This window comes from Grampus griseus, assembly GCF_964374135.1.
Source record: "Grampus griseus genome assembly, chromosome: 6".
In the NCBI taxonomy this organism is placed as follows: domain Eukaryota; kingdom Metazoa; phylum Chordata; class Mammalia; order Artiodactyla; family Delphinidae; genus Grampus; species Grampus griseus.
Window position 1 is genome coordinate 63,617,498 of NC_139000.1, and position 21,668 is coordinate 63,639,165.

Sequence of the window (21,668 nt, forward strand, 5' to 3'; positions counted from 1 at the left end):
GACTGAATTTCTTCAGTCACTTTTAGTTTCTCTCAGGGTATTTTTATAATAAAACCTGCACCAAAACTTTGGTCCACTTAATAACTCCATTTTGATTCTGAAGTGACCCTGGTGCTCATATAGCAAGTCACATGTGGCATAACCATATTTTTCAGGGATTATGAAAAGAGGAAAATTTTGAGTAAATGGTTTAGAAATTAATTTTTAATTTCCTGTAATTAAACCTTGATTTCAGAAGGGAGTCCTTGCAAGGCTGCAACATGCATCACTGCTACAAAATGTTTCACTCAGCAGCCATTATAAATTAATAAGGTACCTTTTCATTAGAGAATCAGGTTAACATGGCATTTCTACAAATATTAAATATTTAAGGGCTCAAAATTGTATCAAAATCCTTTCTGAGAAGATAGGCTTTCAAGAGCTCTGTTTTCAGTATTACTTTTCTTTGTTCATCAGCACAGTTCATTGGGACACTTTTGAGAAAGTCATATTTTTCTTCCATATGTTAATCATCATTCATATATGCTTTTTATTCCAAATGTCCTTGAGAAATGCCTGTCAGTACTATAAACATGAATGAAGAGAAAGGCTCATGTTACTTCAAATTTCTCATGACCCTGTAAAGCTGGGGAAACCCAATCATTTACTTTGGAATGGTGCACCATTCTTATTAGAAAAGGAGATCTGTCTTGTGAGTAGTGATGGGTAGACCTCTGAAGGACAGGTAGCCCCTGAATTCTTACCTGAACTAGAGCTTTGCAGATGAGTTTCCATCTGCCAGATTCTTCCATCTAAAGCCTTCCTTTTTCACCACAGAGAATTCTCCTTTTTATCCACAGCCTCTCAGCTTTCACATGTGAAAGGGCTCCAAAGGGACAAAGCAACCCTTTGCAGTTCAACCTTGATTTAATGAACTGGCAGGGTGAGCTTCCCTCAGATTGAAGTAGTAGAAGCACCTGCAATATAGATTTCAGAATGGACTCATTTGAGGTATTGGGACCAAAAACATCCAAGGACCATGAAAATCGTATTGACTGAAATATGGAGTGAGGTCTCCGGAATAATCAAATCTTGTGCCATATAATACTTGGGGTTTTATTTTGGAAGGTATTGAGATGCAAAAATTTTATCTCTTCCTATAAGTAACATTCATTTATCAATCTTCCCGGAACTATTTAACTGTGTTTCTTCTTTACTAGATAGAATCCTTCAAACACTATGATTAAAAAAAAAAAAAATGTACCCGTCAGTCATGACACCCTGTTTTCTATTGAGCCATGTGCACAAATCCTGGAAATAAATAGGTAAGAAATCCCAAGTGGGCACCTGTAGGGCCAGGTACATTTAGAGTTTCCTGGAGCACATATAATTGTGAGATCTGCCCTTCTTACAGTCCTTTGTTTGCCATTTTCCTTGTCTTTGAACCAAAACACAGTTCTTGCCAGGCTTTGAACGTTGAGGAGGCCCTCTCCTCCAGTTGGTGAAGGTCACAGGTTCACCGCCGATCCACTCCCAGTGGCCAGCATGCACTTGGTCATTCAAACCTAATGTGAACCAAAGAAGTGCGTCATAGGATTTTATTACATTTACAATTGGACAGCATATCAACCTGTTATTCGAAGTTAAGTAATCACATACAAATGTAGGCCTACGTTCTAAAACAAGGACTAGGACCTGGGAATCCTATGAGACACAAGTGAGAACACAAGGCTTTGGGGTCAGGCAGACTGGAATCCAAATCCTAGCTCCACCACTTGCTAGTTGAACATCTTTGGGCAGGTTATTTAACCTCTCTGAGTTCTCTGAGTTTTAGTTTTCTCAACTCAGAAGTGTATATCTAAATATATCCAAGCCTGTTTTGAGGATTAAAACAGATAACTCATATAAAGCTCATGACATGTAAGTGTTTAATAAATAGCAATTATTATTCATAGTATCCTACAGGCAGAACTCCTATCACACTCTTGTCTATTCTTCTCCCTCACGATTTAAATGTCTCGGTTTTTATATTTGAAAGTAGCTTACTAAGTATTATTTTTAGTCTGGAGCTTAAGGTTTTTTCAATCTGCTACAGTTCTAATAAAAAGCAGCTTTTCTCAACTTGTCTCTCTACTCCCACTGGCAGTTTTTTGAAAATTACACTTCAATGTTGTAAAGCTCTTGTAATTTTTCTTAAAGAAGCATTCCTCCTCCTGTCTTTCAGAATAGAAATAAAAATAATAGCATGAGAAAAGAATCCTCTGCAATAGGATGGCCTGGCAGCTCCCAAACCAAATTTGACCATGAAAACAGTCTTTGTTACATAGCATGTAACCCTCTCCCCACTGGTTCTCATTCTATATTTTGGGGTAGAATAAAATGAAGTATTTTTGGTTGGGAATGACTGTCTCCTCTGGACTGTTTCTTTGAATTATTGATCAGGTGATGCTATGCCCAAGGACTTTTTGGGGATAGAGCCTTGACATCAGTCATTGTGGACATAGAGAAAATTTATCTTCCAGCCTTAATTTAATACTCTCAGATGAGTTCAGAATTAGACGCTCACTGAGTATCACAGAGATTTTGAGAAGCCAAGAGTGCATTTATTGTAATTCCCTGAAATACCATACCTTTAAGGAGAGATGGTAAGAATAGTAACTTCAGTGCACCCTGAGAATTCTATTTCTAAACTGGCTTGAAAAGATTTGTATTACTGTTAAAACTGTAGAAAATATTAAAACTTCAGAAAACAAAGGATAAAATTAAGATCTATAATTCTTAACTGGAGATACAAAATAAATTTCTAACTTTTTGGCTTATTTCTTTTTGTGTCTATACATATAAGTATATATGTATGTATATCACACATACATACACTTCTTTTTTATTCTAAATTATTTCATGCTTCATATGGCTGTAGACAGTGCTTTTTCACTTAGCACCTTGCCACAAATGCAGTGCATTACATATTTTATATGCAATATGCATTCAACATTGAATGAATTCATAAACATAAGGTATTTTGTCATGTCTTTAATATTTGATGCCTTACAAAAGCATTAAATATTAAATATTCTTTCATATGGCTACACTGTAATTTATTTCACCATCTCCTATTTACAACTGTTTCTAATTTTTTACTTTTAGAAATAACATTTTAAAAATTCTCTTACTTATAAATTGAATCACATTCCACATTATTTCTTGGAGCTAGATGCCTATAAATGAAAGTATTATGTAATTAAGATGAGTTTTAAAAGACAGACTGTCCAACTGTCTAACCATTGCTTATTATTGTAAACCACAATTATTTGGCCTAAGGAAGGGAGACGTTCTCTTCGCGTTCTTGCCTTCCCCCTCAGGGCAGCGCGGATACTTGCCTATCCAAAAGGGCTTTCTTCCACTGATGTCCCAAAGCCATTGCATATGCTGCCTGGAGAGGACAGTTACAAGGCTGCCCAGGTGACTAGGTGCAAACACACGAAAATGAGAGTGTCAGTGACAAGGAATTCAACATTTCTGCTGATGTGAAATGCATAATGCAAATCAAAGATAGTTTAAAATAGAAAAAAAGCTATGTATGTAGAAAGAACCTTCCAAGATTTTAATACTCTATTTTTTTACATTAATGAGTATCTGCAGGGTGGGGTAGGTGACAGCAAAGAAAGTGATATTGTGTAATAATATCTGGGCTTTAAAGCACAAATTCAATGGGTTTTAAACGTCTTTTGAGAAAATCAACAACTGCTTACTTATATAGATTAATTACTTAATGCCAAAAAATGACTCTTCTCATGGGAAGTTTATCTCTAAATGGCATAAATTTTGCAATTTCCCAGTTAATTTGGCCAGTAAGGTAACCCAAACTATTCGGATAAAATTACTTGAAGCCGACATTTTGAGCTTTGCATGTTTAGTCAAATACCCCAATATTTGTGACTCTTTCATCCCACCCAGAGAAACAGGCTCAGCCTCACTGTCAAACCTTCGTATGTTGTGCAGAAGTTAAAGCACCTGTTCTTACAAATATGTATAAACATTTTCCCCAAAATATAATTCTATTTTTAATAAGTTTAAGGTATACAGCATAATGACTTGACTTACATATATAGTGAACTTTGATTACCACGATATGTTTAGTTAACACCCATCATTTCATAGTTACAAAAAAAAAAAAGGAAAGAAAAGAAAAAAATGCTTTTCTCCTTGTGATGAGAACTCTTGGAATTTACTCTCTAAACAACTTTCAAATCTACCACACAGCAGTGTTAACAATAGTCATCATGTTATACATTACATCCCCTGTATTTACTTATAACTGGAAGTTTATGTCTTTTGATTACCTTCATCTAACTCTCCCACCTCACATCCCTCACCTCTGGTAACCACAAATCTGATCTCTTTTTCTATGACTTTTTGTTTTTAGATTCCACATGTAAGTGAGATCATATAGTATTTGTCTTTCTCTGTCTGACTTATTTCACTTAGCATAATGCCCTCAAGGTCTACTCGTGTTGTCCCAATTGGCAGGATTTCCTTATTTTTATGGCTGAATAATATCGTGTGTGTGTGTGTGTGTGCGCACGCGTGCGTGTACCACAATTTCTTTATCTGTTCCTCTGTTGATGGACACCTGGGTCATTTCCATGTCTTGGCTATTGTAAAAAATGCTGTTATAAACATGGGGGTGCAGATACATCTTCGACATAGTATTTCCATTCCCTTCAGACATATTCCCAGAAGAGGAAATGCTAGGTCATATGGTAGTTCAATTTTTAACTTTTGAGGGGCCTCAATACTGTTTTCCATAGTGGCTTCACCATTTTACAATCCTACCAACAGTTTACAAAGGTTTCCTTTTCTCCACATCCTTGCCAGTGTTTGTTCTCTCTTGTCTTTCTGATGACAGACACTCTTAACAGGCATAAGAATTCCTTATGAATTATTTTCTCAGCTAGCTGAATTATTCCTATAAGCAATATTTGATTCTATCTAATTCCCCAACAGTGTTCATTAAAAGCTCTTTAAAATGCTTTAAGTAAAAAGCCAATAAATAATTATTTTTTTTCTTTTCTTCTTTTTCTAATACAGAAAGTCTCAAAAAAAAAAAAAAAAAAGAAACAAACAAAATCACCTTGATCTTCTTGCCTGGTTAATATCTACTGATATTTTAAAAAGCAGGAAACATCATTAGTAATACATACTTGTCACAAGTTTAGACTGTTGATTTTTTTTTCATTTTGCCTATATCTTTCCAAACTTTAGATTCATTTCTCTGCTTTTCCAGATCATGTAGAGTGAACATAATCTAACCTGTCTCTTAATGATTTTTTTCCTACTAGTACAGTAGTTTAGTTTTGTATGATGCAGTGGTGACTTCAGGGCCTTCTGAGATAGGTAGGCTCTTCCCCACTTTTCTGAATGTCCTTGGGCTGCCGGATTTCGGTTGTGTGACTTGGTTCTGACTTTACTACTTACTGTCAGCTCCTATCTGACAGTTACAGCAGATATGATAGCCAATTTTTCTCCCCTCTCTCTCACATCCAATATGGTAATTCTGAGGTGCTGCGGGTTTAGAACATAGAATATGAAATGTGTATAAAATATAGACTGAGGGAGGGCTTGAGGGGCTGCTTCAGTCAATGTGGTGTATTAGACAGAACATGGGACACCTGGGTTCCACTTCCTGCTCTGTCCCCAATTTCCTTATGGATGCAACTTCTGCCTCAATGTCTTTATCAGGAAGGAACAGGTTTTATTCAAGGATATTAACATCTCCTCCTGCTTTAAGATCCTTGAAACTGTCTTTAAAAGATACTTTGTAAAATCCATTTTAGCTGGTCAAGTACAAGTTTGATTTCCTTTTTGATGCTATGAGAAGCAAAAAGTCCCAAAAGAGCAAGAGAGGAAAACAGCTGTGTTTAGGCTACGTAAAATGTTAGACCATAGTTATTTACAAAAAAAATATTTAGGCATTTGTATGTTGATTATTTTATAAAAATACCATTCATTTTCTTTTATACTCATATACAAATAAAATAGAGAATATTAACTATATAGATATGTATATATTATAGAGATATAAAAATAAAATATAGAGACACACACAAATAAAAATCTTTTGACAGCTCTGAAAGTTGAAAGCATTCAAAGTGTAGTATTAAAAACAGAAACCTTAATTTTTTCAGCTACAGAAATAAACATCTACTTCTTTGAAACTTTTTGATTAAATATAGATGTATTTTAGACTAAATCTTTAAGGATAGGTCAGCAGGGGTTCCAGACATTCCTGTGGGAAAGCAAAATGGTTTCATAGATAACGATCTATAATAATAGAATTACCAAATGTACAATGACTGCCTAAGGAAATGAGCAGATGAGATTACAGTATGTAAATTCAAGAAATACCTAATCTAGAAGTCTGGCTCCTCTGGGCTAGAAAAATAATAAAACACCAATGGGGAGCAAAGGAGATTGGAGATAAAGATTGGGTTGAGTTAGCAATCTGATTAAGGACAAAGGATAGAGTAAAATTTGCTGTTCTTCTTGAAACACGGGTGCTGTAAATGACCATATGTAAAGGACCATCAGGTAGCAAGGAAGCCTGAGGAAACATAACCGAGAATTGAAAAATGGTCCCTGAGACCAAACAAAAACACTCTAGATGCATATTAATTCTAATTATAGAATCTAAAACCATCTCCTAAAAATATTCATGAGAAGGTAAATAGCCAGGTTATAAAATGTTGAAACTATTAATTTTACATCACAGAAGGAATCGATAATTCCCAGAGGAATATTTATTTTTCAAGAGAAAGAGGTTGGAGAAGAGGACTAAATGAACCTGAAAAGTAATGGGTGAAGGGAAGCAGAGAGGCCCATAGAATGAATGAAAACATGTTGAATGACAGGGGAGGTCTTGGGGTTCAGAGAAAAATATACTGAGGAGGTGGCCTTGTCATCCAAAAGTGTTCCTCTTAAAATGACTGATCCAAAAGAACGTGCAGATCTTTTATTTTTGTTTTAGTTTGCTTTTAATCTGCTGCTAGGCATTTGCTGGAATGCCTGTAACTAGTATTAACTGTTCTTGGGATCATCATTCTTATTGTCCTTTTGAAATAAAATGCATATTGAAGTATCATACAAAAGCCATCAGGTCAAATATTCATACCCATTTTTCACTTAAAATTTGAAAATTAGAAGCTTTTTATGATATTTTTAAAATCTCGGGCTTCCCTGGTGGCGCACTGGTTGAGAATCTGCCTGCCAATGCAGGGACACGGGTTCGAGCCCTGGTCTGGGAAGATCCCACATGCCGCAGAGCAACTGGGCCCGTTAGCCACAACTACTGAGCCTGCGCGTCTGGAGCCTGTGCTCCGCAACAAGAGAGGCCGCGATAGTGAGAGGCCCACGTACCACGATGAAGAGTGGCCCCCGCACCGCAATGAAGAGTGGCCCACACTTACCACAACTAGAGAAAGCCCTCGCACAGAAATGAAGACCCAACACAGCCAAAAATAAATAAATAAATTTATTTAAAAAAAAAAAAAGAACAATCTGCCTAACAATAAACTGATTAATTTAGGAAAAAAAAATAAAAATCTCACACCAAATATATTTTATCTCTTACACACCCTAGAATACCGTCAGAAATGGTATGCTTTAATTTCTGGACCAATATGGTAAATACATAATATGTAAGTCAAAATAGTTTATATTACTGATAGATACATAATGTCACTCTCTAAAATATGATGGAAAAACTCCAGTTGCCCCCTGAAAACTTTCTCTTGTTCTGAAAGCTGTCTCAGTTTTACATCTAAAAAAAGGTCTCAGTACTACAGTTAAAACAATTCCCTGAAACCAGAGGTTTATAAAATTAACTTCACAATGATATGAAAAAGTTAGTTCTGAAACTGCTTATAACATAATGTTTGATCTGCTATATACGATCACTAATCCTCTTGAATTAATAGGGGAGATAGAAAATTTCCATCACTATTATACTGGATTTTATAATAGTTTACTGCAGAACAAAATACCTATTTATGTATTTCTTAATACCATTATTCTGAGATTATGATCTTCTAGGTTTTTGGTGTCAAAAAACATTTCTTGTGAAATAATGGCAATTTAAGGTAATATTGTTGATGTCTTCATTTTGACAACCCTGTATTAGTCGCCCAATATCTTTTTTATTTTATTGATCCACCTAATTACCCAAATCTGTTGTATTTCTATACAATAACAACAAAATATCAGAAAGAGAAGCTAAGGCAATAATCCCATTTATTACTGCATCAAAAAGAATAAAATACTTAGGAATACCTAATGAGGCAAAAGACCTGTACTTCGAGAACTATAAGATGGTGATGAAAGAAACTGAAGATGACAAACAGATGGAAACTTATACTGTGTTCTTGGATTGGAAGAATCAATATTGTTAAAATGACCATACTACCCAAGACAATCTACAGATTCAGTGCAATCCGTACCAAATTACTGATGGTATCTTTCACAGAACTGGAACAAAAAAAAAAATTTAATTTGTATGGAAACAAAAAACACTCTGAATAGCCAAAACAATCTTGAGAAAGAAGAATGGAGCTCGAGGAATCACACTTCCTAACTTCAGGCTATACTGCAAAGCTATAGTAATCAAAAGACTATGGTACTGGCACAAAAACAGACACATAGATCAATGCAACAGGATAGAAAGCCCAGAAATAAACCCACGCACTTATGGTCAATTAATCTATGACAAATGAGACAAGAATATACAGTGGAGAAAAGACAGTCTCTTCAATAAGTGGTGCTGGGAAAATCAGACAGCTACCTGTAAAAGAATGAAATTAGAACATTCTCTAACACCATATACAAAAATAAACTCAAAATGGATTAAATATCTAAATGTAAGACTGGATACTACAAAACTCCTAGAGAAAAACAGAACACTCTTTCACATAAATCGCAGCAATATTTTTTTGGATCTGTCTCCTAGAATAATGGAAACAAAAGCAAAAATAAACAAATGGGACCTAATTAAACTTAAAAGCTTTTGCATGGCAAAGGAAACCATAAACAAAATGAAAAGGCAACCTATAGAATGGGAGAAAATATTTGCAAATGATGCTACTGACAGGGATTAATTTCCAAAATATATAAAGAGCTTATACAGCTCAGTATCAAAAAAAGCCAAGCAATCCAATTGAAAAATGGGCAGAAACCTAAATAGACATTTCTCCAAAGAAGACATACAGATGGCCAACAGGCACATGAAAAGATGCTCAAGATTGCTAATTATTAGAGAAATGCAAATCAAAACTACACTAAGGTATCACCTCTCACTGGTTAGAATGACCATCACCAAAAAGCTCACAAATAATAAATGCTGGAGAGGGTGGGGAAAAAAGGAACCCCTCTTATACTGTTAATGGAAATGTAAATTGGTGCAGCCACTATGGAGGTTCCTTAAAAAACTAAAAATAGAGTTACCATATAACCCAGCAATCCCACTACTGGGCATATATCTGGAAAAGACGAAAACTCTAACGTGAAAAGATTCATGCACCACGGTGTTCACAGCAGCACTATTTACAATAGCAAAGACATGGAAGCAACCTAAATGTGCATCAACAGATGAATGGATAAAGAAGAAATGGTCTATATATACAATGGAATATTACTCAGCCACATGGTGTGTGTATATATATATATATATATATATATATATATATATATATATACACATACACAATGGAATATTACTCAGCCATAATAAGGAATGAAATAGTGCCATCTGTAGCAACATGGATGCAACTAGAGATTATCATACTAAGTGAAGTAAGACAGAGAAAGACAAATATCATATGATATCACTTACATACGGAATCTGAAAAAAAATGATACAAATGAACTTATTTACAAAACAGAAATAGACTCACAGACAAAGAAAATAAACTCATGGTTACCAAAGGGGAAAAGAGGGGGGGAGGGATAAATCAGGAATTTGGGATTAACAGCTACACACTACTATATATAAAATTGATAAACAATAAGAACCTACTGTATAGCACAGGGAACTATATTCAATATTTTGTAATAACCGATAATGGACAAGAATCTGAAAAAAAGAATATAAATATATATACATATATATATGTAACTTGCTATACACCTGAAACATTGTAAATCAACTATACTTCCATAAAAAATAAATTTGTAAAATAATATTTCTATATTCTAAAGAAAAAAATTAATTTATCAAGAAAAGAAAATTTGTCTATTCCCTTTTTTTTTTTTTAACATCTTTATTGGAGTATAATTGCTTTACAATGGTATGTTAGTTTCAGCTTCACAACAAAATGAATCAGTTATATATATACATATGTTCCCATATCTCTTCCCGCTTTTGATGGAGAAAATATACACAATTCCTATAAATCAATAACAAGAAGACAAATGACCCAAACTACTGTTATCAAAAAGGTTACTAATGAAATTCTTGTAAGTGCTTTTTTTTAAACATATATTATTATTTCTCTTGGGTAAATACCTAGGAGTAGAATTGCTAGGTCACAGGGCAGATGCATGTAACTTTATAAGAAACTGCAAGACAGTTCTACAAAGAGGTTGTACCATTTTACAATTCCACCAACAATAAATGAGAATTCCATTTGCTCTACAACATAGTCTTTGTGATTTTAACTATTCTAGTGGGTGTGAAGTGGTATTTTATTGTGGTTTTAATTTGCATTTCTCTGACATCTAATGGTGGTGGGCACCTTTTTTCATGTCTTTATTGACCAACTGTCTCTCTTTACTTGTGAAATCTCAAAGTCAATTGCTATTTTTTTTTAACATCTTTATTGGAGTATAATTGCTTTACAGTGGTGTGTTAGTTTCTGCTTTATAACAAAGTGAATCAGTTATACATATACATATGTTCCCATATCTCTTCCCTCTTGCGTCTCCCTCCCTCCCACCCTCCCTATCCCACCCCTCTAGGTGGTCACAAAGCACAGAGCTGATCTCCCTGTGCTATGTGGCTGCTTCCCACTAGCTATCGGTTTTACATTTGGTAGTGTATATGGTATTTTATAAAAATCTGGTTGTCACTGATTTGTAGGAGATGTTTATATTTTCTGGATTTGAGATCTTTATCAGATACATGATTTGAGATGAGCTTTTCCCAAATGTGGTCTAACCTTTCATTTTCTTAACAGTGTCTTTAGATGAACATAACTTTTAAAATTTGATGAAGTGCAAAATCTGACTGATATCCACCAGCAATTTATCTAGTCTCAATTTCTAGCCATGGAAAATATTAGTCTAATTGAATTGCTTTGGATAATATCCAGGGAGGCAAAAAAGGAGGGTCAGAGATAGTTACATATGCATTTTTAAAGTCTGCCTCAGCTAGATAAATTTTGTTGTCATTATCTGACCACGAGTCATCTTTCATTGAGTGTTCTGTTATCCAATCACCCTTTGTCCAACTCGTCTGGTTTCATAATCATCAATGCCTCTTACATTGTTATAGGCCTGATGCCATAAGACTTTTCATTGCTATATATTTTCAAATCAGTGGGCAGGAATTACTATTTAATAAATCTAGAATCTGCAACACTGCTGACTCAGAGAATCTCCTTCTGACTTTCTCCAAAAGTTTAAGGTAGAGAGGCTAAAAAATAGAACTGTGATATGGGGATATATGTATACGTATAGCTGATTCATTTTGTTATACAGCAGAAACTAACACACCATTGTAAAGCAATGATACTCCAATAAAGATGTTAAAAAAAAATAGAACTGTGGCAATGGCACAGTTTTATCATAAAAGAGCTAAGTCAAAACACATTATTAAGGTCAGCCCAAATCCATTCTGAACTACAGAGCTCCCTCCAAAATCCTAAAACAAAGCCAGGTAGATATCAGACACTCAACGCTTGAATGAATGAAGCAACATTACAGTTCCATGAGAAAACAGAGAAACATCAGCAAAGAAACATCAATCAAATGTGAAACAGGGTTTCTTACTGTTCCCTGCAAGCTTGGGCGGCTATGATCCAGGTGCCCTTCTGCTCTGTGATCAAGGAGTGGCAGTAGCCTAAGTGATGGTGCCACCCAGCTGGGCATGATTTATCTTCCACCTGAAAAATAGTTGTCCATGTTCACATTACAATGGTCTTTACAATCTAGAGTCTGTTCTCAGCATAGAGAGTCCTATGAGTCCCCTAATGTGAGTAATTTTGTCACCAGAAAGGAGGTCAGCCTTAATCCCAATCCTCTACTTTGAGAAATGCAATGGCTTTTTATGGAACACACTGGTAAAGTCAGCAGTGTTTTAATTTTACACTTTGACATTATGATAATTGAATAAAATAAGTAAACATCTTTTCAAATTGTATTGCTTAACTAATGTGTTTTGTGATTTTTAAAATGCCAACTGGCCATCTTTTCCTCTTCACCTTCGAAGTGTAACAGAGCAGGCCGAGGTAGCAGGAGTGGACAGGGCACTCCCTCTCTCTCAGCTTATCATGGGACATGCTGCAAGTACAGGTACTTGGCTGCTCGGCCTGTGTCCCACCTTGGTGTGAGGGCTCCAAGATTTCCAGGCAATTCCATTGCACTTATACAGCTTTTGGAGGCTTTCTTCAAAGTGGAAGAGTCCCTTTAATTCCAGTGTGCAGTTCTTTGGAAATGAGGGCAAACGGTCCTATGGCAAAGAAAGGTGATTCAGACTTGATGTAAGTTGATCACACTTGTACCTCTTTTAGGTCATCCTTTGTTGAGTAGCATTTGTGTTGCATCAACTATCCCCAAGCTTGAAGGCTGTTTTATGACCCAGAACGCAGCTTGTTGTAAAGTGAATAGGAAGTGAAGAGATTTTCATACCTGTTGGGGGAAGTGTGAGCCGGTTGTGGATTCCTCCTTATCTGCTTGAGGCAGTTCTGCCACTTTGATTGTCTTTTGTGGCTGACTAACAATGGATACTTTGGCCTTACTTTTGTGAGTTGAGGAACTGTCATCCTCCAGTTTCAGGGAAATCATTCCATGATACTTGAGGAAATCAACAAACAACAATAAAGAAAAAATAAACACCAAGAGAGCAAACAAAAACATTTGTTGCAAAAATGAGCAATCCAAAAATTGGATCAAAACAAAAAGATAAAAGGTGTATTTTTTTTTCTGACCACCCAAGCTTCTAAAACAAATTTCAAAACATGTTTTTAAGAGAAATACATAAATATAACAGTTATGAAAGGTAGTTTCACTAAATATTTTGTATCCATAAATACAAGAAATTTAGCAATTCTCTCAGACTATGCTTACATTGTAGATGATGTCTGTTCCATTTCTATAAACAGAGGATGGATGGACCTGAAATCAAGAGAGAACAAAATATGAAAAAAATTGACTTGAATAATAATTAGCAGTAGGGTAAAACCCTTCCAATAAGATATTTTTAATGACTGAGAAATTTTTAAACATATATTTTTCTTAAGATTTTCCATGCCTAAATCATTGGAATTTTTATAAAATCACTGGACCTAATGGCACTTTATCAATGTTGACTCATCTATTCTTAGTCCCAGTTAGAGAGAAAAAACATCCTTATTTTTTTGGTACATCTATACTACACAGAGGTCCAAGAAAACACACACACACACACACACCCCCATGAGTGTGTGCCTGGTTAGAAAACTAGGCTGATAATGTCAAAGCCATTGTTTCCACACCCAAGTAGATCATTTAATCTCATTCTATTTCAGCGTCACTGGTCATTCCCCATCTGTCTTGATCACAAAAGGAACCAAAGCAGAAATCATATGGATGAGTCAGTACATCTATCACCTCAGTCAGTACAATAAATGAAGTAGGTCGGCATTATGATATTGGTATACAAAAGGCACTTCATGATGGTATAAGGAACCGTGAAAATCACCATGGCCCTCAGTCACTGTGAGAACCAGAACAGCTTCCACAGTGTTTCAGAATACTTATTAAGATCTTTTGATCCTTTCAGTATGCACTCCACACATCAAAACCAAAGAGGTCCCCATCCTTACTCTTTTGCCATTCCCTTGGGTCCTAAGCTTCATGACAGAAAGATCTTCAGAATCAAAGTCCCGCAGGGTGTCTCCCTTGGCGACTGCTAGCTGCTTGGAAGACGGAAGGGGTCTTCTTTCCGGATGAAAGGAACCAGAAGTGGTGCGTGAGGAAGCCCCTGGGGAGAACAGCCTCCAAATGCCCTTCTCCCATGCATTGGGCATGTTTGCATTGAAGGCATATGAAGGATGGCACTGTCCTGGAGGCGCACAAAATGGCAGGTCAGTTCATTTTACACAAACAGATAAGTGATCACATGGAGAAAGTCCCTGGAGCAGCTTGTCATTAAACTCAGACGGATGATTTTCCCACCAGATGTTGCCTTCTGCCATTTGCCAGAAACCCCTTTACTCTTCATCAGTGTTCATCCAGAAAGGCTGTGCCCTTCTGCACATCTACAGGGTGACTATAAGTCATGAAATTGATTTCACGAACCACAGATGAAAATTACTGTCGTGATTTTATAATCATCCCTTCTACCTGGGCAATAGCCTCCCTTCATATTATAGAACTCCTCCATATTATCGGGTTTACTCCCTGATCAAGTATCATTGCACAAACACTTTAAAGTGTTCATCCTTTCCCCAATCTCCTAGAGGGAGAAACTGGAATTGTTTGAAGATGTCAGTGAAATCAAGTTAACAGTTATAAAAATGAGCATTTAACTGTTACAGAAAAGATCCAGTAAATCTTAATGGAGCTCCTTTGATTAGAAATATTGCCAATTAGTATGAAAAAATGCTAAACCGAGCAGCCTCGTCTGGATACTTTACACTTCATGCGTAAAGTGTGTATTTTATGTATTTATGTACTTAATGTGACCAGAAAATTCTACTGAAAAAGAAATGAATTTGGTGAGGTAAGGTGGTATGGGAGAGATGCTATGGTAAAGGAAAGAGGATAGTGTCTGTTTTTATTATAGGATGAGAAAGAGGAGATAATAAATTTCAGGTAAGAAAAACATACAGCCTGTAGGGCGTGATGTGTCAAAATAGGAAGGTGAGACCAAGCATAGTAACTGGACACTTGTCAACTGCTAAATAGACAAGTAAAAGGTATTTGGCAGGAAAAACGTCAGAGCACCAAGACTTTGGGCTGCTTTTTATTTTATTTAGTTCACACGTTGCTCTTTAGCATATACTATCCAGGACCTATTTGGCCGTGCAACCCAAGGTTATTAATTAATATTCTCCAGCTGCTCCTGAATCCCCAAGCCAGCTGCATCTTTCACATCTATTTTTCTCCAATTCCTTCCTCTCAGAATTTTCGGGGTCACGCTACAGTGGGGACTCAGATTTTAGGCATTAAGAGCTCTCTTTAACAGAGGAAGATAATTACAGCCCTATAAACTCTGGGGGGAAAATAATTGTCGATAGATTCTCAGCGACATTGTTTCCCCCTTGGTGAGAACAACAAACGGGTGAGGAAAAAAACAACGAAGCTCTGACTTGTTGCTTTTCTCAAAACGGTCGTTCTTAGCAGGAGGAAAACCACATGAAGCAGAAACCAGAATAAAGGGCCTACATCACGACTGAGGTTGCTTTCTTGACAAGAAATTAAGCATTTTGATTTGAAGGTGTTATCAAGCACACTGGCTGTTGAAAGCAAGCAACTACAGTGCCAGGACTGCTCCTGATTTCAAGATGAGGATCAAAAGAATACCTCCTTTTGAGTCCAAAATTTTCACTGCCGTTTTTGTCTTTGTGCCAAGAACCGCATTCACGGGGGAGTTCAGAATTACTTCAAAGACCTCATCATCTTCCTCTAATCCGTCATAGGTAATTGCTATATTCCACATCTTAGTTGACATTCCTACAAGAAGTAAACATTTTAATTACTCTTTAATTGCTATTTCAATCACCTAGGTGTCAGAGAAATATATTAATTAACATGTCTACAGCTAGACTGCAGTAGCCTGAGTGAGCTATTGTACCGCTACCAACTCGCTGAAGTCGTGCTGTTCTCCTAAATAATATTAAGAGACCACATTTGTTCCTGGACAATGATGTTTCCCTTTAAATGCAAACACTGTAACAAAAAAAGCGAGCTGCATTAGGCAAGGGATGAACAGAAAATGGTGAGCAGTTGAGATCTAAGACAATTTTTTCCTGACCTGCCCCTTCTCTCCTTAAGAATAAACAAGTACTGCAATCTTTAAATCTTAATAGTTTGAAAAACCTTAAGATGTTGATGCAGACAGTCAGAAGTGATTATTGGATGGTACTTCATGCTATTCACAGAAATGATTGATTTCTAACGACAGCTGCTTCCATCGGCTGCCCTACTTCCTGAGATCCTTCTAGCCCACAAATGCTTTTTCTGATGATGTAATACTCAGGAGTTTGATATCCTCCTACAGAGAATTTATAGGCTGGGGGGGTTCTTGAAATAGACAGAGTCAATTTTTTTTTTTTCTTTCTGTCTGCCTCTGTTCATGGAGTTACAATCAAGCTTGGTTCACAGTAACTTTGCGAACTTAATGCAAAAGAGCTTTGATGTTACAAGCATATCCCCAGCTATCCTGTCACCACCAAGATGGGACACAAAGCAACCCCAAAACCACAAAATATTAAAGTGGGAAGAAACTGCTGAAATTGTCAAATCTTGACCAGTTTCCATGACGTGGATAGCAGGACATCCCCCATGGGTTTATTTAGAAGAGTTGGCAGGAAGGAAAGAAAGTATTGTTTAGGGAAGAAAGATGGCTCAGTTTTAAGGGGAAAAAGATAAACTTATGGTTTAACCTTTGAGGACTAAGTTTTGAAACTTTATTCTGTGTCATTTACTCATTGGCTATTTGAGTGATTTTATTCCCATAAACCCATCTATATAAGCAATTAAACATTTTTTTCTAGTCTTCTCATCTGAAAATCGGATTCTTTTCTCCTTGCAGGTTGTTTTCTACAGATGTATTTTGCAGGTTGTTTTCTACAGATGTATGCCTCTCAGTTGTGCTAGCTAGATGATGGCCTCCTTCTTGAAGGTATGTTGCTTATAGAGTTCATCATGGAATCTAAGTCTCATCAATCCCCGACAGAATCCAATGGAAAGAGGAAACTGTTCACTTATCCTACTCTTGCCTGCACTTAGAGAGAAAAATTAAGGGTCTTTGAAATAATTTTATTTAAAAAAAAATAGGCTGACAGGTAAGTTGTTAAGCTTTCAGTATCCACTGAGTTTTTCTTTTTTTTTGAACTTTTTTTTTTTTAATGTTTTCAAGTCTCATCCATGTTGTAACATGTATTAGTCCTTCATTGGTTTTTTTTTTTTTTTTTTGGCTGCGTTGGGTCTTTGTTGCTGCGCGCGGGCTTTCTCTGGTTGCGGCGAGCAGGGGCTGCTCTTCGTTGCGGTGCATAGGCTTCTCATGGCGGTGGCTTCTCTTGTTGCAGAGCACGGGCTCTAGGCACACAGGCTTCAGTAGTTGTGGCTCGCAGGCTCTACAGCGCAGGCTCAGTAGCTGTGGCGCACGGGCTTAGTTGCTCCACGGCATGTGGGATCTTCCCAGACCAGGGATTGAACCCATGTCCCCTGCATTGGCAGGTGGATTCTTAACCACTGCGCCACCAGGGAAGTCCCTCCACTGAGTTCTTAAATCAATTACTTTCATAGCCTTTACAAAGACAAAATTTGAAGCATTTAATATAAACTACAGAACTCCCACCTCGTGGCTGGATGAATCAGTCCATCAAAATATATATTTTGTATTATGTGCTTGCCTTTGGTGGATGCTAGGGAGAATACTAGAGGTATAACATAAGGAAGCCCTGACATAAAGGAATTTAAAACCTTCTTGAAGAGACAAGATGTAAATACCAAAAAAGTCAATTATTCCAGGTTGTGTATAAGTAGCTGCCATAAGATACAGAATAGATGGTAAATACTACGTGTATGTGGGCTCCAGACTTGGAAGGACCTGGGAGGAAATGGGAAAACAACAGAAGCAAAGTCAGTTAGATAGCAAAGCAGAGACCTTGATCAGGAGGGCTGAGCAGATTACCCGGCTGGAGTAGAGAGGTCACGCCAGGGAAGAGAGGTGGTAGGTATAGCCAGACTGTAGAGAACCCTCGACACTAGGTGGGTCAGACTCAGACTTTAAACCATAGGCAACAGGGAAGGCTCTTGAAAATGGATGTCTTAAAAACATGAACCTGAAAGTGGTATGTGGGAAGATTTAGGGGCCCAGGCAGACAAGCAGAGAGGCTAGAAGTTGGGAATCCACGTAGGCAGCTGTTGTAATAAATTGGCATGGAGAGAAAAGAGACTTGACAATGAAGAAGGTATATGAATACTAAGGTTTTAATATTCAGAGAGCTGTTTTGACTCTCAAAGCCCATAAAGTTAAGTGTTATTCAAATAAAAATCCAATACAAAAAAATTTTTTTCCCCAAGCCCCAACCATTTGCCTTCTTATTTTAAGAACTGTTTAATAAATTATAGTACCCCTTCCCCCCACTGCCCCACCCACCCCCCAAAAAACCTTAAAGTTTTTGTAAAACCTTATGAAGTAGAACCAGATGGTTAGAGAAGATCTATTCCAAGTTTCATTTAAGTACTTTTGATTGGTTTGCTGCATTTCAACTTTGTTTATATGTCTACCAGGTAGGCACACAGGACCTCCTTTTTTAGGTTAATGAGATTAGAAATCAGAACTTTCTTAGTTTTTCTTTTTCCTTCCTCTCCAGCCTTCAAGGTGCAAAGTATTTGTGAAATCACGGTGATTATAAACAATTTCAGAAGGCATGAACTGGCCCCCTGTTCCCATGAAACAAAAGGTGCTGAAGAGGAGAGAGAGGTGTCAGGTTATGCAGACATAGCCCACTTTACAGAGTGAGTTAATTCCTGGATATTTTCCTGCAAAACACATTTCACGATTGAAAGACATATTCTCAATGTTTTTCAGCAAATGCCACGTGAGAGAGCTGCTCTTTGGAAAACACTCTGACTCAGGCACAATGAAGTCTTAATTAAGAATGCAGCAAACCTCTGAAGAACATTTATTTTAAAGGAAAACAATCATTTTCTTAAGAATATTTGCACTTTGACTCAAGATTATTCACAATAGCAGAAGGCAAGGTAGTCAGGGTTAGCTTTTGGTTTGGTACAAAGCTGCAAGGCAAGCTTACTTGAGTGTAGCTCACTAGACTGAAAAGTCCCTCAGTTTCTCTTCAGCTCCCTCCAAGAGCTCTCAAACCCTATGATATTCCACTGTCTTTGATTTCTCACTCTCTGTTTCCTCACCAATCATGGAAGCTGCTGTTTTTAAAGAAATGAACAGATTGCTTTGGGTGAAAGGGGTGGGAATGGGGATGAAGACACCAGATCTGAAAGAGGCAAGGATGAACAAGATGGGAGTAAATAAGTATTTACAGGACCTGTGGACACGGGGAATTCTAACATTCTCTAAAGGAAGACATCAGCTTATGAAACAGTTTCTGGCTAATAAGTTCCAAAGTAATGAACACCCAAGTGTTGTTTCTTTTTCATTTATAAGCTATATTTATTTATTTCCTTAAAATGTCTAAATAGGGACTTCCCTGGTGGTCCAGTGGTTAAGACTGCGCTTCCATTGCAGGGGGGCACAGGTTCAATCCCTGGAAATGGAATTAAGATCCTGCATGCCGCACGGCGTGGCCAAAAAAAAAAGTCTAAATAGGGCTTCCCTGGTGGCGCAGTGGTTGAGAGTCCACCTGCCAATGCAGGGGACATGGGTTCGTGCCCCGGTCTGGGAAGATCCCACATGGCACGGAACGGCTGGGCCCGTGAGCCGTGGCTCCTGAGCCTGTGCGTCCGGAGCCTGTACTCCACAACGGGAGAGGCCACAACAGTGAGAGGCCCGCGTACCGCCAAAAAAAAAAAAAAAAAAAAAAGTCTAAATAATCTCTAAAATTATGACGATTTAGACCCTCAGAAGTCTTTAGTATCTACTGGAAGCAGCAATGTAAACTCTTGAAAGCAAATGGTCATTCCCTCACCCAGTGGGACTTGCAAGAGTTAGCTTCCAGGAGCTCCTCCAGTGTGGTATCTTCTAGTCCCTATCAATCCAAACAGAGAACCTGGTGGGCTGCTCAAAATCCACCAAAAGCCAAAATCACTCCTGATCTTGTGACAAACAGACCTCAAATAATAAAGGTGATATATGACAAGCACTCTTGCCTCTTGAAAAGAGGAAAGGCCGGACCTGCCTTAACATGAAGTACATAAAGAGCACAGAGCCAATGCATCAAATCCTTTCATCTTAGGGTTGATCAGAACCAGAGCCTGCAGCAACCCGAGGGTAAACTTCAAATACGTAACAGGAATAGCTCTTCTCCTCAAGGGTGGTCAGTCTGAGGGACAAAATTATGCAAGTCAGAAACTTAAATATCACAGGAAGGAGGCCAATAACAATATCGGGATTGTTCCATGTCAAATGTAAGGCTCTCTGTTATAGGTTGAGTTGTGTCACTCAAAAATCCCTATGTTTAAGTCCTAACTCTCAGTACCTCAGAATGTGACCTTATTTGGAAATAAAGGCATTACAGATGTAATTCAGATGGAGTCATACTAGAGTAGAGTGGACCCCTAGTCTATGATGACTGGTGTCAGTATACAAAGGGGAAATTTGGACACAGACACAAACAAGGAGAACATCCTATGGAGATAAACGCAGAGATCGGGTGATGCAACAGAAGCCAAGGAAGGCCAGAGATTCCAGCAAAGCACCAGAGCATGGAAGAGAGGCATGGAACAGATTCCCTCTCAGCCCTTAGAAGGAATCAACCCTGCCCACATCATGATCTTGAACTTCTAGCATCCAGAACCATTAGAAAAATAATTCTTGTTTTGAAGCTACCAGGTTTGTGATACTTTATTAGGGTAGCCCCAGCAAACTAATACAGTCACTAAACATCGTACAACTTGTGGTGAACTGCAGAAAGGCATTTCTTTTCTACGTTTAATGTTTTTTTTTTTTTGGTTGTGCTGGGTCTTAGTTGTGGCAGGCGAGCTCCGTAGTTGCGGCTCACCGGCTCCTTAGTTGTGGCATGCGGGCTCCTTAGTTGTGGCACGTGAACTCTTAGTCGCGGCACGCATGTAGGATCTAGTTCCCCAATGAGGGATTGAATCCAGGCCCCCGCACATTGGGAGCGTGGAGTGCTAACCACTTCGCCACCAGGGAAGTCTCCTCTACGTTTAATATTAAGGTTGTCAGTTTTGGAGTGGTAATGGTATTCAGACCATTTTGTTTTGCCTTTGCCCAAAACTTCATGTGTCAGTGGCAGACAATGGCTAAAGTCTTGATTGGATGGCCTGTTCTCAGAATGCAGAACACCTCCTCTGCAGGGGAGCAGAAAGCCACACGCCCTGGCTGCTTCTCAAGGCCTTTTCCTTTTGTCCCTGGACAGGTGATCTAGGTCCATTCCATACCAGAGGGAAAGAGAGACAACCATGCAGTGTAGTGAGGGAGAGCTACTGGTTCCCATCTACAGAAACCAGGGAAAGGGGGCATTGCTCCCGCCTTGGTACTTAAGGCACAGTTAGCCAAATGAATGTTTGTCCTGCAGTTTAAGTCCCCTTCTTCTGCTACCAACTCCCCCAGG

General features: G+C 37.8%; 1 protein-coding gene across 1 annotated transcript in view; it reads right to left on the minus strand.

Moving 5' to 3' along the window:
• Positions 1-1,534: 1,534 nt before the first annotated feature.
• Positions 1,535-21,668, minus strand: part of LOC309824578 (FRAS1-related extracellular matrix protein 1-like) — a gene marked incomplete at both ends in the record, with an annotated part of 39,391 nt that continues 19,257 nt past the window's right edge. Inside the window, 6 exons of the mRNA XM_082657537.1 lie at positions 1,535-1,544; positions 3,360-3,445; positions 12,569-12,697; positions 12,877-13,041; positions 13,315-13,362; positions 14,052-14,290. Coding sequence (XP_082513663.1) covers positions 1,535-1,544; positions 3,360-3,445; positions 12,569-12,697; positions 12,877-13,041; positions 13,315-13,362; positions 14,052-14,290 — 677 coding nt within the window. The remainder of the gene's footprint in view (positions 1,545-3,359; positions 3,446-12,568; positions 12,698-12,876; positions 13,042-13,314; positions 13,363-14,051; positions 14,291-21,668) is intronic.